Raw genomic sequence first — 18,775 nt, forward strand, 5'->3', positions numbered from 1 at the left:
GGAATGGTTTAACTTATGTTACGTCGGAATATGCTTCCATTCATTTTGTTATCCTATTAGTAGCTTTGGTTAAGGCAATATGTGTAACCGTAAAAGCCTTTCAGGAGGATCTGAAGTTTTTGTTTTATGAACTCTGTCGAATAGTAAAAATGCTCTTATTTCTCGCAAACGCATTCTATCTAGGGAATCTGTACTCAATCGGTATAGACGAAACCCTTTAGTTAGAAACACCTGGGTTCGATTCACCTCCATGACGTGAGGAACCTTTACTGGTCTCTTCCGACTAAAGGTGAGTTAGCCGGTCTAATACGGTGGTAGAGGGTTTTTTCTCCCGAAACTCGAGTTTTCCGTCCCTTACAACAGGCAAACCGGCCCGTGAAGACACACACACACACACACACACACACACACACACACACACACACACACACACACACACACACACACACACACACACACACACACACACACACACACACACACACACACACACACACACACACACACACACGGATCTACAGTCAAAAATATATATTAAAAACCTCATCCGGTCCTAATGGATGGATGAGGTAAATTGGGAGAATTCCAAGACGACAACAACGCATTCTATTTGATGCTTCTTATATTTATAGATCGCTGAAACCTAAAATTATAAACATTATTTTTAGTTCAGTTAGAAAAACGGCAAAAACAACTAAAATAAAAAAGAATCGCGCAGTTAGTGCGATTCTTTGTGCAATTCGCATATTGCAAAGTGAACACATAAATTTGTTTCTATTTTTTCTTTTCATTAAAAGTTCCTTCTAATAATTTTTTGTTTTATTCTATTAGTCATTTTACTATATTTTCTAGGGTTCTGATTTATTTTCTCGGTACTACTGTTTTATCCTTTCTTTCTTTCTGGCCAGTAATCCTTGCATCACTACCAAGAACTTGCATGTAGCATCTTAAACAAAGATTGAAGAATTAACTTATAAATATTAACTATCTTTTAACTTCCCTTTAGCATCTTAAACAAAGATTGAAGAATTAACTTATAAATATTAACTATCTTTTAACTTCCCTTTAGCAGAGAGTAGGGGAGGTTGGGGGCGATAGAAAAAGCAGTTCGTCGCTTTTTTCGGAAATAAAGACTCATCAGTATTTCCAAACGCATTGTCATTAACATCTTAAGTCACCAGCAGTGTATTAACAAGTTTCCAGAAAAATCCTCAAAGCTCAGTTTCCCAAGAGCATTTTACGACTTTTTATAGGGCGATTTTGAAATGACTATGTCATTAACTATGACGTGATCAAACTACAACACAGACAGGAGAACAATTCTCCAAGGTTTTCCACAGAAAATTAATATTGACTGTTATTATGATGCAATCTGATCTGCAGTGAATCAAAAGCTTGCTGAAAAAGAGGGAAAGAACGTGGAAGGAATTAATAGAGGAAGTAGAGTATTGCCGACAATGTAGCCTTCGTGCCAACCCTTTCGTATCTTTTGCTAATCTTCTGTTTTCTATCCCCCACCTGAGACGATTCTTTCTTGCTTCACACCGCCTCAGGAGATTGAAAATGGGCGGAGAGGAAAGGAAGGCATCTCATATAAACTGGTCTTCGACATCAGCAGAAACTCACACACGCAAGTTTGAACTTGAAGACGTCGAATCCTTGGATTGTGTCTGCAAGATGAAGTGTTTTTTAACTATCGCATTTATTGTAGCCTTCGGTGAGTTTTTCTTTCTTTGTTCGGTATAATCTGCATGTTATGGATACGAGTGAACAAAATTAAGTGTATCGGCTAAAGTCGATTCGCATTAGTTGTCAGATCTGGATAAACGCCTAAAGTGAATTTGTTTACACAAGCCATCCAAAGGAGACTGAAATAATTTCCGTTATTTCTTTTATTTAAAAACGGTGATGGTATGCTATTAGGCTATATTGGTATTTGAACAGATAAACGTACGGATAGACAAAATAAAATGCAGTATTACCTCTTTGGATTAACGGAGTAAAATTAAAACACAAGCGACAATTAGTTAAAATTGTACAGTTAGTTACATTTGAGTGGAATCTTGAGAGAAATTTTGGTACGAAATCTTTCTGCTTCTCAAAAATTTATGCATTAATTGCTGGACACCATCACTCTTATTTCATATACGTTTTCAGTAATAAACAACAACAATAAAAAAAAACTGCTAGATTCCAAAATAGTCTTTAAATTTTAACTATATTTCTTCACGAGGCTTTGAATTTTGGCTGTAGATCTAATAGTTCAAGCAGCGCTTGTTTGCGGTAATTAGGGATGAATTACACGTACGGCAGATCAACCAGATCTGTCCTTGGCCCTCATAGAAATAATTTTATTATCGCGTAGCCAGTCAGAAAAGTTTGAAATCGGTCATTCTGTTGCGGAAACATCTAGTAAAGGCAATTTATCAAATTACGAAATGCATATTCTTTAAACTTTTAATGTGTTTTATTCTTTTTGCTTTGAAGTTGTTCCAGTTTGATTTCTTCCAATGATTTACTTCAACTACAAATAATAGACCTTTATAACGATTTTCTAAAACTAGATAGTCACTGTTTCATTAAATGAAACTGAAGACAGATAAAAGGCCTCATTTGCTATTCAAAGTTTAATGGACGAAATCTGTGGTATGCATCACCGAGAACAATTTTCAGAACTACTTGATAATAGGCGGAGCATACATAAACTTCTGTGCTGTACAAGGAAGTTTAGTATTGCACTACTTCAAAGACCCGATCAGAAAACTGTCGATTCCGTATTATCAATTTTTATTGGTTCTTTCTTTTTAAGGTTCCACTGACCTGCACTGTATCAAACTTGCTGGCTCTCCCCAGAGGCCAAATAGATTACCGGTAGAAAAATATATTTCCGTTTGTGTATAATGGAATATTCACTTGGTACTGGAAAACTAGGTAGCAGGTGAAAAACGAGTATTGCTTAAAAATATTTTATGTGAATTGCACCTACGCAAGATTTTTCTTTCTCCTCTCTCTTTTCTTGTTTTTCTTTGTTTCTTTTTCTTTTTTGTAAATTTATAGTACTGTGAGTGGCCTGAGGACTTTTTTCTCTAGTTTTATTGATTTTTCCATTCATTTTTGTGTTTTATTTACTTTTGCATAAATGAAAATCCTACTGTTGAGACTGTCGTCTTCGTCGTCCGGTAACATCCTCTAGCAAGAGGGTTGCAGCAGATGAGCAGCTCTTCTCCAGTTCTCTCTGTCTGTCGCCTCCATTATTCTTAAACTATTCCATTCCACGATGTCATTGAACCACTCTCTAGTTGGTCTTCCACGTCTTCTCTTCCCCTCAACTTTCCCTTGTAATCTAGTTCTTGTTAGGTGTCCCAAAGAACCTCTCGGAAGATGTCCTGCAAATCTGGCCTTTCTTTGCATAATATTCTTGAGCAGTGTTCTTTCCATCCCAACTCTTCTTAAAACTTCTTGATTTGATGTTCTCTCTATATATAACTAATCTTTTCCATCTTTCTATAACGCCACATTTCCAATGCATTAATTCTTTCCATATATCTCTTTCTGAATACCCATGACTCACTTCCATAACTTGCAATACTCCAAACTGTTGCTTTAACTATTCCAACTCTAACATCTATTTTAATACTCTTGTTTATTAAAATATCTATTCATTTCCATAAATGCCGATTTAGGTTTGCCTATTCTATTTCTAATGTCCAACTCTGACGTTCCTTTCTCTGAGATCCAGCTACTTAAATATTGAAATCTATCCAAGTCTTCTTTCTTCCACATCTTATCTTTACATTATTTCCTATTTTTCTGCCCATTATCATTATCTTGATCTTCTTTGTGTTAATTCTTAGTCCGTACTCTTTACACGAGTGATCAATTCTTTGAACAATTTGCTGTAATCCATTTTCACTTTCTTCCATCACCACTACATCATCTGCATACCTTAAGTTATTAATGATTCTTCCATTTATTTTTATTCCTTCCTCTACACCCTCAAGTGCCTCTCTAAGCATCTGTTTACTATAAAGGTTAAATAATAATGGTGATAACTTGCATCCTTGTCTAACTCCTCTCTCCACAGGGAATTCTCGGAGGTGAGGAAACAGGGGAATTCTCCTGTTTCCTCACCATTTACATACTCGTGCTGTTTGTGACCAATATAATTTCTTTAAAATTTCCAAATCATAAGAGTCAATATCAATATTTTCTAGAATGTCAAAAAGCCTTTTATGTTTCACTGTATCAAATGCCTTTCCAAAATTCAGAAATCCCCAAAACAACTTTCCACCACGGTTTAGTGTTTTCTCCCCAATAATTCTTAGACAAGTTATAGCCTCTCTAGTTCTTCTGTTGGTTCGGAATCCAAACCGTTCCTCATTCATTTCTTTTTCTATTTTATTCTTAACTCTCTCTAAAATTATTTGCTCCAGAATTTTTGCTGCGTGAGTTATAAGACTTATCGTTCTAAAATTGTTACATCTAAAACTCTAGTCTTTTTTGTAATGGGGATACAAATTGATCTTCTAAACTCCTCTGGTAATTCTTGTCCCTCATAAATTCCGTTAATAATTTGCCATAACAACTTCCATACCTTTTTCACCGATATTCCTTATAAGTTCTATCTGTATACTATCTATTGCAGGGATTTTCCTTCTTTCATCTTTTGAATTGCTAGGTTCAATTCCTCCCTTATGATGTACAGCCTTTGCCCACTATGCTCTTTCATTTGAATTTCTCCTCTTTCTCTGTTCTTCAAAACGTTTACTTACATATTCTTCTCTGTAATATCTTCTCTTTTTCTATCGGAATTTCACCTCTTGACCGCTCCAGTCCTTTGCATATTTCTCCTTCCTGTCATCATATTAATGTTTTTATAAACACCTTTTATGTCATTCCTTTCTGCCTTTGTTGTTGTATCTTTACTTATTTCATCTAACCACTCTTAATTTTTCCTTCTTGTCTCTCTTTATATCTCCCTACTCAAGTGTTTATACTGCGAGACTATACATGAAACTTTTCCAAGCCATTTCACGCATCCAGCGATGAATTCTATGACCTGGTGTTTCTCACACCATCTGATAGAATTCATCTCCACTTAAAGATAATCATACACATTCATGCATGTAATGGCGGAATTTTGGAATATATAATAGTTGTAAAAGCAGTTTCAGTTGAAAAGTGCTTATAAATGCTAGAGCATACGAATGCGGATGCTGTGGCATCTCTCTCTCTCTCTCTCTCGACACTGTGGCTCTGTTATAGCCATTGAGAGCACGGGCTGATCTGAATAAAGAGATAGTGAAGATAATAAGGCATAAGCCTTATTTTTCTGTTATTAATATGGTCCAATGATCAAAAATGGTGAAAATTATTCATTCTGTACATTAATGATATTGAGAAGGATTTTACAAGCGACATACAGCTATTTGCTGATGATGCAATGATAGGCAGGTAATCAGAAATGCTGCTGATAAGCAGTACTTGCAGAATGATTTGAATAGGCTAGGATTGTGGGCATAACCTCCGTAGCTCAGTCATTCCTGTCCACGACGTTTGGAAGATTTATCTAGTCTCTTTCGACTAAAGGTGAGTTAGCCGGTCTCATACAGAGATGATGAGTTTTTCTCCCGGAAACTAAACTCGGGTTTTTCTTCCCTCAAAACAGACAAACCGGCAAGTAGAACACACGCAATTTACAGACAAGAATACTTAGAGGTATAGGGATAAACACCTTTTTACGGTTCAAGGAAGTTCAAGGATACTTGGGGTTTAAGTGCCTATAAGAACCACTGATGGATGGATGGAATTGCGGGCATGGAAAAATGGATGTCACTTCAATGCCAGTAAATGTAAAATCATTCACTTCGGCATCATTAGATATCCAATTATTATATTGGTGGGATTAGGCTATAAGAAACTGATGAGGCTAGGGATCTTGGAGTGTTAATAGATAGGAAGTTGAAGTTTAGGGGCAATGTGGCAAAGATTGCAAATACAACTGAAAAGATAATTGCAACGCTGAAACGAACGTTCACATGTAAAGATAAAGATGTTACTTTGCCTCTTTTACAAGTCCTTGATAAGACCTCACTTGGACTATCGTGCGCATGTCTGGTCTCCTGGTTTCCGTTGTGATTCTGATATATTGGAGAGAGTACAAAGGAGAGTATTAAAAATGATATCAGGATTGTTGAATACTGATTATGAAGACATCTGCAATCAGGAGAAAGAGGGGTGATATGATTGAGACTTACGAAGTTCTGAAAGGGCCATACAGGTTTTCAGTTGATGGAATTTTCATTTTATGGAGGGTGTGGAAAGGACAAAAGGGCATCCTTGGAAGCTAAGAATTAATGCCGCTAAGAAGTGGGTGAGCGATAAATTTTTCTCTCCTAAGATGATGCGTGATTGGAATGGATTGCCATTGGATGTTGTGAGTACAAGCAATATGAATGAATTTAAGAATAAGTATGACAGCTGGTGTGTGTGTGTGTGTGTAATACGTAGCCTCCCTCGATGAGTCCCTGACTCCCTCCAGGGAGTCAGGGACTCATCCGTCATTATTCAAATAATGACGGAAAATTCATGAAGAATTAAAATTTTTAATGTACTATTGAGATGTCACCTTTCTTAAATGTACGTTACATGAAAAAAGTACATTAAATGAAACTATTTAAAAATCTTGTACCGAGTTCCTTAGCAGCAATGATTATTTCTTCATAAGAAACTATGCTGTTATTTGATTTACCTTTTTTTTTTTTTTTTTTTTTGCTTAGGAATTTCGAATGGCTATTAATGATTCCAGACGAAAAGATATGTTTCATGTCACGTGTCAAACAACAAAAGAATTTAACGATGATATCATCAAGCCACAAATATACCTGGATACTATACAAGTGCTTTAACTTCAGTTTAAAAAAAAAGGATTCCTAAAAGTATATTCTAGAATAATCTCTTTTCTAGTATTGATAACCAGTGTCGCTCAGGAAGGTTCATGCTTACATTTTTTTACTCTGAAAGCGATTTAAATACTAATTCCCAAAATCCAGTCAAAAAGGTCATTTTATAAAAAAATGACTCTTTTCACTGGATCGTCTAAATGTCGGAATTCGTCATAACTATGTGACTTGCCAGAGGACAGATTAAGCACTTGTACTGCATATTTTTTGCATTAGCAAAGATGTGAACACTTGCTCAAGCTCATTTTCCCATACTGTGAGGGAGTCAACGGATCATTGGAACATCCATCAGATTGCAATATGCATTCATATTCCAGTAAGGATGTTAACGGAAGATTATACTGTAGCAGCAAAAGGATACGGCGCATTATCTCATAGCGTTATTGGTAGATGTCTAATATTCATTTATTTATATGAATTTCATCAACTCATCTTTGTTTAACGCTGAATCTTTTCAAAGCAATCATCTTCGATGATAATGTTTGCTTCTTTCATAATATTTAGTGTTATCATTTTGGATGCGATATACTAGATAAACGTGTATAAATTCTTTCAACTGAAGTTATTAGCAAATCTGTATTCACGGACGATTTTGGAATTAGGAAACTATGTGCTTGTTTGTGTGGTTGGGAGTCAGTTCTTTTGGAGATGTCTACTTACCGATTGGTCTATGAAAGGATTTAGTATGAATACTAATATTAAACTTATACAATGTAGTCCACATGTAATCGGTGTACTTTAAAATTAACTGAAAATTCTTATCTGTGAAACATTATAATAGTCAAAGAGCTATCTAAATCATGTAAATCCAGCTACTTTACATTAGGTTCAGATGGTATCTGAATAATGTGCTAAAAATTATTCATGTATAAACTAGATGACTAGAACTTCATATGACAAAGAATGAGATAATGCTAATAGTGGAATAATATACTGAATATTTAGGGGAAAAGAAATTTTAAACCATGATTAACTCGTTGAAAGTCCGTGTGGTTAGCCTAGTGGCTTTGCGCTTCGTAACCATATGCCTAAGGAAGGAGTGTCCGAGGTTCTATTCCCGTCGACGACGCGAGGAGCTTAAAGATCTTCCTCAGCCAATGCCAAGTTAGCCGGTCTTGGACGTGGACAGCAAGGTTTTTTCCCCCAGTTTATCTGGGATTTTTCATCCCGCAAGTATGCAAACCAGTCTCGTGAACACACACGGATCACAGCTAGGAATACTGACCCAGCCATAGGCCTGATTCGCCAGCCATAGGTCTGATTCGTCAAATTTTATCCGGGCTCCGGAACCTACAGGTTCCGGAGCTCGGATAAAATTTGGAGGGGACTAGATAGTGCCGTATCCTCCCTTAAAAAGGGGACTCACGGCTACTCTACCATCACGCGGTAATGAACTCGTTGAACAGTCACTTTTAAATGAAAGTTCAGTAATGGTAATTCCTTCATATGTAATATGGGTTATCCCCCCCCCCCACGCACCTTTTCAGTGTCCGTTCCCTAAATAACTAAGCGAAAAAAAGCAGGACTTAGAATTGTAAATATCATTCATTACAAATTAAGTTATCCTGTCCAATATTCTTTCACCTATTGGGCCGAGTAATGTAAATTTATTAGCTTAATTCTAGCAGTAATATTGTGGGTAATCCTCTCCCTATAGTACGGTGTCTGTCAATGCATTTATTTTGTGCTCTGCATATCTCTTTGCCGTTACAAAATCCACATTTCTCCTTCGTCTTCTTATTTTTATAATATTGGAATTCACCACTTTCCAAAACAGATAAATGTATGCAAACCCCTGTCTTTTCAACGAAAGTGCATCCTCTTTATATAACTTAAATAAAAACTTTCCAGCGACCAATTGAAATGATCAGAGGATATTATAATGAGATAAATTAACAGACACACAATATTTAATCAGGCATCTGTCATCTGTGCATCTGTCAGGCATCTACATCTCTCTTTGTTTGATTTAGATAAGCCCATATTTTCTGCACATCGCTGAGTTTTGTAGATAGATATATTAATATTATATATATATATATATATATATATATATATATATATATATATATATATATATATATATATATATATATATATATATATATATATATATATATATATATATATATATATATATATATATATATATATATATATATATATATACACATTGGTTTCATGAAATGCTAACTGCCTATTTGGGTATTCTGGTCGTTGTATCATCATATGATAATAAATAAGTTTGATATTGTACAAGAGCTGAAATCTTCAATCTCCTTTATTTGTTTTCAGGTGGATACCAAGTTTCAGCACAAGCATGTCATTGGAGAGAGCTTGATTTATGCATGGCTACCATGATGTTAAGTGCCCAAGGAAACAATTTCGTTGCAGTGGACAAAGAAGGAGTGGAATCGTTTTGTGAGTAAGTGGAATTAATTTTTGTGTTATGAGACCAATGGGTTTGGTTGGCTGAATTAATCGAATCGAACTCGGTGTGTATTTTATCAGCTTATTTAGCTCATTTTCACGTGAAAATTCCAAATGAAGATTACTCATGCCCTAGACAGTATTCTTCATTCAACAGGACAATTATCGCAGCTACGCATGGGGAGGGACATCTATATCAGGTCTGAAGTAAATGTATATAGGATTCATGCCGTTTTGTTACGGTTTGCTCGCATAATTCTTCAATTAAGCTATTTTGCAATAAAATGTGGATAGGATGAGATGATTTTAATGACAAAATCATCATAAAAGTCTTAATTGCCATAAGCTTCAGAAAGCAGCCTTACGCGCACTAAAAGCCGATGACAAATTTAACTGAATCTGTAAACGCAGATAGTCGTAATTATAACATTCAAATGCACAAAGCTTAATTTAATCCTTTCGTGTTTAATTATTTCAGTTACTTGCGGTTACCAAATTTTTAACAGATGAAAAAAGAACATGGGAAACTCAACTGTTAATTTCTATATACTTAGTAAAACCGATTTGGGGCATGTTATATTTTATAATACAGAAACACACCAATCACTCATTCAATATTCATAAAGCATCTGCCAAGCAATGCAATTTGATATTCGATTTCTCTCACACATATCTTTATTCTGCTGTTTTATTATTATAATAATAATTTCCTTTGTTTTGATGTAATCCTGTTTTAGAGAGGCCTGATTGTTTTCCTTCTGATGTATTTCGTGAATACATTTTAACGATTTCTTATAAGGACAATCTCTGCCCGGCCAATAAGCAATACTGAAAAAAATATTTATTTTTAATCGAACTACGTAAACGGATAAAACTGGTCTTCGGTCTTGAAGTAAACATTTAGCTACAGGAAATGACACAGAGACCTTGCATTCGAAACCTGTCTGCATACTTGAATCACTGACACACATTTGAAAGTGATCATTGAAGCACGACTTGCCTTATTTCAAACGAACACAAGAAAGAATTAAAAAAAACATTTCTATAAAAATTGGGAAAGAAAAAACATTCTAGTCTTTGTAAAGTATAACCTACATTCACAATTTTGATTGTTTTTAAACTTTAACAGCTTGTTAATACACTGAAGAGTTCATTACTTCCCATGTACAAGACAACTGGTCTCAAGGCCTCTTTCTCGTCTAATTGATGTGTCCTGTCAGATAAGATTTTCCTTCTACTTTTCATTTTCCTCTTAGCAGGAAACACATTCCCCATCATATTTTTGCAGCTTCTCTTTGTCGTAATGAGTCTGTGTGTTCATCATGTCTGTTTACATGTCTCATCAATTAGCGACAGGTGGCGCATCAAATACGACTGATCATTTAGAAGAAGACAATTCAAGGCCATCAAGGCGCGTTTTGCAAAAGGAATACGCTTCCATTAGATTCTGGGTTGTATTTCTTTCTGTATGAATGTTACGACTCTCTTGGACTGATTTTATTCTTTCCATATTTCGAAGTCTTAATAAAATTTGTCTACTCGTTTTATTTTAAGTGCTAAACGAAACAAAATTATTTTCAAACTCATTAGGTGAGACCATTTTCAATTACAACTGAAAAAATACACCAGTCAAAACAACTCAGCATGCAATATTGCGACTCATAGGTTGATGAGTCTAGCGCTGTATATTATGTTACAGACTAAATAAGATCTCTATTATATGTTTTGCTTCAGATGACAACGCAATGTTATTTTGTGAACACGTGACATTAATCTTCCTACTTGCAGTAATATGGAGCTGTTGCAGCATCCCAAAGCGGTTTTTTTTATTGTTTGTTAATTTTTGTTTGAATTTCATTTATATTTTTCGTAATTAAAGTGCTTTATGATAGAAAAAGGTCACTTTTATTGTTAAAAAGATTTTATATATTGTTTTATATTGTTTTTCAGGGCCTATAATGAAATGTCAGATTGCTTTGGAAATTATAGTTCGAAATTTATGACGCCTTTACAGAGAGAGCTAATTAACATAATAGCAGACGTACCAAGGAAACATATGGAGGAGTTTTGCACACCAGGATCGGAGTCACAGACTGGTAAGTTACGAATCGCATCCTTGAACATACAGTACTGTTAAAGTATATTTCATCGACTTATAGCAAAGTTGGTCAGTTGGTTATTCAGTAATGGTGTTATTAAAGATGAATCGAGATGGTGAAAAGAAACAATCACTCTGACAATTAATTGATTGAAAGGGATAAGAGAATACTGAAGAGATTACAAAGGAAGAATGTTTAGATATTTATATCCTATTATCAATAATGTCAATAGGAGAAACTTTCTGCCGAGGCATTCTAGAAAGGGTAATCGGCAATTATGAAGGTGATTTCCACTATGGAAAAGGAAGGGTTACGCAAATATCGAATGTTATTCTGCGATTTTCTTTATATCTTACACGTGTTCCTCTTAGTATAATCAATGTCACCAATGAAAGTTATGATGTATTATTTTGTTTTTCAACTATTCTCTAAATTGTTGATTATAAATTCTTACAGTCAATTTTGCACAAGTTGTGGGCTTTTTCCCAGCCCGGAAACTTGGGTTTTACCCCCCCTCCAGAAAAAAAAACAGGCAATTTGGGCAGAAGAACTCACGCAATTAACACACATAATGCATTGTCCTCGTCTTTTGTGGAAGGAAGGAAGGGGGTCGCAGGGCTATCGGTACTTCCCATGCTGGTATAAAATTAAAGTATTTATCAACTGAACTGTTTTGTATTTGTTTTAAAAATTACAAATAGGAATGATATTCTTATGATGGTTATTTATGACAGCAGTGAGTATTTTATAATAACAAACAAAGGGCTTTAATAAAAATATAACTATGTACATAAATATAGATTTTTTTTTTCAGAATTTCTAGAAGAGTCTCCTTGTATGGCTGAATACTCAGCCGGTGACGACATCAAAAAATGTATCTTGGACATGCAGGCAACCATGGAATTCATTCCAAGCGTAAAACCAGAGGATCGCTTAAGTTCTTTGTGCTGGTGAGTATGCTCTGTATCCGTTAATTCTTGGACCATAGTTAACATAAACTGCTTACAGTGGCAATATCAGGAAAAAAATTTCAAGTTAATTTCAAAGTACTATTTATCTACAGGGTTTCTAATTTCTATGGGATATCCGTTAATGGTATAAATAAATAATCATTTTATTATTAATGCTGCAAAAATATGCTTCCTTAGCCATGTGAAAATCATTCGAGAGATCAGCAGAAGAAACACTTGTGGAGTCGATTTTTATCTCCCGAGGAGTGAATTTTTTCCAACATTTTTTTGAGTAGATTCCTGAGTTTGACGACCTTTTTGAGCAAATAAGGAGAATTGTTTTCTCCAGAACTTCAGCACATATCACATGATTATATATATAGTAAAACCTCGATATAACGGACTTTGGTGGTGTCCGTTAAATCCGAAAGTCCGTTATATAATAAAGTAGATTTTCCGAATGCATCGGCCGGTACGAGTTAAAACTGCCTCAGAAAGTCACGCCATTCGACAAAAGAACCAATTATAGCGCGATTGGCGTGTTCACGTGCTAATCATTCGCCGAACATGTTTTATGTCAGCTAAATTACTACGGTGTTTTTCCAACATATGATGGCCTATTCGCCAAAATTTGCTAAAAATAACAGGAAATTAATAACAAAAAAAAACCCTGTTAATTTAATTATAAGTAAATCTTGGTTAAAAGCATTTTAAAATTATCAGGGTGTTAATTTTCACATGTGACATACGGATCGGAAATTTTGTCTGTTAAAAAGAGATCATATATATATATATATAATTCTAGTATTAAGAAAGAGTGCGTTAGCTGTCTTATTCTCGTTGTCTTACATCTACACGCCGGTGATAGTGCAGTCGTCTATCGCGATGATGAAAGGCAGAAACAGGATAATGTACTAATTTCCAAAAAGACAGAAGCTAAAAAAGTGCACATTCTCTTTGGTGGATGAAAAGCCATTAGAAGATTTTATTCTAATAATTCAAAATATACTTCATTTTAAGAAATCTAGTAGAATATTTGATCTTATCATACTTCTGTCTGATTCATATTCTACTGCAATTCATTCTTTCAAATCAGTGGTGAACGTGCAGTGCTATAAATTTACTTCCTGACTGCCTTCATAAAAAATCAATAAAGTTTAGCATTTTATCATTTTTTTACATTTTATTATTAATTTTGTTCTTCGCAAAAAAAACACAACTCAGCAATTGCAATGTAAAATATTCAGATCTAAAGGAGATTTAAAATGAACTTTGTTTTTCTAAATTCATTACTTTACTTTACTTTCATCCTACATTTAATAATAAACGAGCGCAGGTACCTGTGCTGCCTCTGGAAAATGCATTTGCTGACATTGTGTTAGACAACCAGAAGAAAGACTATTCGATTGTAGGCCTTTTTCAACTGGCCTACAAAAAAAATCACACTAGAACTAACACGTTTCAGAAAATAATATACACCAGTTGAAGTTTGGAACTACGAGATGGCGTCACTTCTCTACTGTACTTTGATCCCCTGAAAGCATTGATTCAATGAAAGCCTCGACTTCACTATCAGAAATGCCCTAATGACGGATTCGATCTGTCGACCAATCTTCAAGAGGTAATTAGGGTTAAAGGTCTGTCCACGTCCTTTGAGAATAAAAGAAATGAAAATATTTATTTATTTTTAAGCAAATGTTAAAGACCAAATATATGCATAGACAATATAAAGAGCACAATAATTCAGTTCAGATTTTGTGGACGCGGGAATAACTTAGCAAAGGTCAAAGACCTTTTGTAGTACACAGGGACTCCAAGTGGCTCATTGCAAATCTTAAAATGTACCTATTCATTTAACAAGACACTCAACAAGATTTCAGAATAATGCTACAATACATCTGTTGCGTTTTCTTTTAGTCCATTAAATGGATTGAATTCAATCATGTAAATTGACATCTAACACTTTCTTACTTCGAAAGGATGGCACATGACAGGTCTTATTGTATAATTTACCTTTGTGTGTGTGTGTGTGTATGTGTGTGTGTCGGTAGTCAAAAGAGGCAAGTATTTAGTGATCTCAACACAGAAAATATTGTAAGTAAAGTTTTTGCTATTTTGCTTCCTTTTTCATTGCAATGGATATTTTTTCTTTTCTTTTCACACCAAATATACTTACCTAAAATTTAATATGCACTATGTTGCAAATATTATGAACACCAGACTGTTTCCTTAACTTATTTTATTTTCACAAAAATTAATACATCATTGACTACCTTTCGCTTTATTACAGTTCCAATCTCTTTGGATACCAATAAACGCTAAAAATTGCATAAATATGTGCCATTTTTTAGCGTCTGTGACAAATGATACCCCAACAATGAACATCTAGAGTATCTAACAAAATGGTTTTTCCTCTCTTATTATCTCTTTTACACATTTTTTTTTCTAATTAGAGGATAAATATTTTCATGTCATGATTATGATTTCTCAGACTAGCTACTGTAAACCTGGCTCCTAATGCAACTGGCTGCTACAAATTTGTACCTTGTGTATGCCTCCAGTGAAAATGGACGCTCTGATATCTCTTTCAACCCACGTTCTAAATATTACTAAAATTTTCTGCATAGGTAATCAATATATTTGTTTCTAAACAGGCATAAGGATTCTTCCCAAGAACTATAGTAGTTCAGTGTGTAAAAAAGACGCCCTTTGGTAGTAAAAAGATGGGTTCGAATCTAGTCTATAAGCAAAGAACAGTTATAACACCTTTAAAAAGAAGGTAAATTATCTGGTCTCTTGCACAAGTTTTGGCTTTTTCCTTTCTCCCGGAAACTAGAGTTTTACACCCCGCAAAACAGGTAACCCAGCCAGAAGAACTCACCCAAGTAACGCATATAATGTATTGGCCTCTTAGCTTTAGTTGCTTTGACTGTAATTCCAAAACCGCCACAGTGCTACAACGGGTGTAAATGAGAAGTGGAGGAATGCTTCTATGTTATATCAAAATCCAAATTCATGAAGCAGCTGGAGAACCAGTTGGAAAATATAAAGAGAAAATTCAAAGGAAGAGAGAATGCAAACGGGAGCCAAAAAAAAAAAAAAAGTTGTAAGAGGTTGTGAAGAAATGGCCTGGGAAAAGTATGCTATGGAACTGAGCATATAATAGAATATGAAAAGAAGAGAGGTGGCTTAAAGAACAATCAGAACAATTCATGGTCCAAATATGTAAGTCTGAACTGAACGTAATAATATTGGAAGAGTTGAAGGAATATTTTCAGAAATGCTAACTGAAAAAGGACATTACGTTAGAAAAAAAGAATTGAAATGCTGTTGAGAAGGTCAAAGCATTATAATATAATGATGGAATCACTTTTGGAAGAATAAGTGATAAATGCTCTTAGAACATTCCCAAATGGCAAGGCACCACAACCTGAAGGAACACCAATGGAACTATGGTAAAATGATGAGTACGGCGTATTTATAACTGGAACTAAATTATTTAATCAAATTTTAGAAAAATGTGACATACCCGAGGACGAACTACACCTGATTTTTATAGACCTATAGGATGTATATGACTTGTCAATTACCGAACTCTGGAAGGCATTTAAGAAACTTGTAGCAGGTGAAGCACATATTCAGCAATTAAACAAAATCTGTGGCACAGATGGAGACAGGCAATTTCGGACAAAAGATTTCGAAAGAATTCAAAACAACTAAAAGACTAAGGTATGGATGTTGAATGTCTCCGGTCTCTTTTTAAAATGAATTTGAAAAATATACTTAGAGACTGGAATGCATTATGTCGAGGGATGGGTATTTCATTCCAATAATATATTTTTTACTTTGCTCTGAAGATCAGCTGATGATAGCCCAAGACAGAAATGATACAGAATATATGTCTTAAAATTAATACAGACATATGAATCGGAAGGACTTAAGAAAACAGAATATCTAGTGATAGGAGGAGAAGACATGACTTGTCTGTATTAGCAGCAGGAAAAATAAAACGGTTGATCACTTTAAATATCAAAGGACAATATTACACAAATCTGGCACTCGTGAAAACATGTGGATAATCTCATCCGTCAAGTAGCCGAGCATTGTTTATGATAAATTGGGTCCTCTGTAGTCGAGAAGTATATAAAAGAACAAACAAGACTAATATGAGGGTCATAATTGAAAGTATTTTGATATATGGAGGTGAGAAATGTTCACTAACACCATATCAGTGTATGTTCGTTAGAAATGGATGGCCTAAGAAGGTGCTGTAATTCGGATTATTTTCTCGCATAAGGCTACAGTTTTTAAATAAATCCGCTATGCTGATTTATTTGGCATTAGACCATTTAATGCTAACTAGCTTCTTTCATGGAGTAGGAGAGTCTGATAGTTCCAAGAAGTGTTTGGATGCCCTCTCATGAAATATAAAGTAATTTTTAAAATGATGCGAATACCTTAGCAACGTCTGTGTCGAACCACCAATTTATCATCTGGATAAAAAACATTTCTCGCCAGTATTACAGAAAACCATCTGCCAAATGAATGTCTTCTTGTTATGGAACTACAAACATTTCACGTTTTTATTGATTTTATTTGTTTCTGGTATGGACACCAAACAGTGTGATTCTAAGTTTTGAAGTGTCATAACAACCAGTTCAGTTTGCTATCTACATTAAATAATAAAAAGCAAACATTAAGGATGATCTTTCATTTCTATATACTGAAAACCTCATAAGAATAAAATATGTCAAAAAAAAAAAAAACCGTCTCGGATAATTTTCGAAGTAACCTTGAATTCAATACTCACAGCGCTGACTGTAATTCGAATGCCTTTTCCGCTGCGCTACCTTCTTGCTGTTAGGCTCCAATTATGGTTTGAAGTCATGCTCTAATTCTCCCCAGACTGTGAGAGGGCGCTACCTACACTCTCTCTTTCTTTTTTTTTTCTTTTTTATTTATTTCTTTTAAGAGAAAACAGCATGAAGAATATGAAATCGATGTAATAGACTGATTCGTCCTATACAGAATATTAAATTAAGTTATATATTTTAAACTTTTTTGTTGTAAGAAAAAAGTCATTGCACACCCCGTAGTGATATTTGCGACCATACTGGTGCTTTATTAATATACCTTTATTAAATTAAAACTGAACTTTTTAGTTTGAATTTGCTTTTATTTATTTATGTTTTGAATGATTCTAATACTTACGATTTTCTTGATTTTATAAAGTGGGTTAACTGACAATTAACTGACTTCCGAATTAGCAGCGTTATTATAAATGCCATTTTTCTCTATTTCAGTGGCTTCATGAGATTGTCGCATTGCATTCATACTGATTTGGAAGCGAAATGCGGAAAGAAATCCGTTGAAATAGCAACTAGCTCACTTAATTCAATAACTGCTAATCTTCCTTACTTGGTTTGCGGAAGCTTCGAACCTGATTCAGAAAAGTGCGAAGGAAAGCTACCTGAGCCAGGAACGGTACCTGAGGGTGCCAGTTCTAAATCCCAGATTTCGAGACTTATGGCTGCAGTTTTAGGAAACTAAATCGAGTCCTTGCCTGCTCTAATCTTGTGATATCTCATGATGATTGTTCATAAAGCAAACAGACAATACGATTGTTGTAGTCTATAAATAGCACATTACGGTGCCAGCAATGTTTTTACTTTAAATTGTATCTTTTATCAAATAAACACTTTGTTTACATTTTTGTTAGTAATTCATTTAGATTTATTAATTCCTGCCATTACACAATTAATAAATATGTACACACATAAAAGACTTACGAGCCCCTTTAGAAAACCTTTTTTTTTTAATTACAGTATGAGAAGACAAGTAGACGATTTCTCAAGTACTTCTGTAGGAAAGTTATGTTTTGACTGGTTGGGAATACTGAAATAAGAAAATTCCAGACTTCAAGTTTTATTTTACTTCCAATAAAGCGCATTACTGAAGGAGAGACAAGATTAGCAAGATTTATACTTCACTAACAGTGTAACTTGAGAAACTTGTTTGGGTCTTGTAACGGGATATATATATATATAACATAATATACACAAGGCAAACGTCCAACAAAATCATTAAAAACATGAACAATATTAACAAAAATGCTTCCATACCACTGTCATCAATATTCGTGCCCTTAACAATGATATACTGATGTATACCACCAACTCACAGTAATCAAAACCTGTCATTCCTAATGGAATTTCAGCGAGTGATGTTAGTAACTGCCATCCATCTTAACTGTTCTTATACACAGTTTCTTTCATCACACAATGGCGGTATGCGTGCATTCGTAATCACTGATATATCATGTCAGAACATGATA

At 34.6% G+C, this 18,775-nt stretch overlaps 1 protein-coding gene across 1 annotated transcript; it reads left to right on the forward strand.

The window, feature by feature from the left end:
- The first annotated feature begins 1,586 nt into the window (after positions 1–1,586).
- LOC150107220 (uncharacterized) lies at positions 1,587–18,150 on the forward strand. The gene is made up of 5 exons (XM_090391076.1): positions 1,587–1,717; positions 9,258–9,387; positions 11,343–11,488; positions 12,306–12,441; positions 17,745–18,150. Exons 1-5 carry the CDS (start codon positions 1,678–1,680, stop codon positions 17,989–17,991), a joined length of 699 nt encoding a protein of 232 aa, XP_090247202.1. The 5' UTR covers positions 1,587–1,677; the 3' UTR covers positions 17,992–18,150.
- Positions 18,151–18,775: the final 625 nt, after the last annotated feature.

Source organism: Typopeltis vanoorti, chromosome 4 (genome assembly GCF_054136105.1).
Source record: "Typopeltis vanoorti isolate ZY-2024b chromosome 4, IOZ_Tvanoo_1.0, whole genome shotgun sequence".
In the NCBI taxonomy this organism is placed as follows: Eukaryota; Metazoa; Arthropoda; class Arachnida; order Uropygi; family Thelyphonidae; genus Typopeltis; species Typopeltis vanoorti.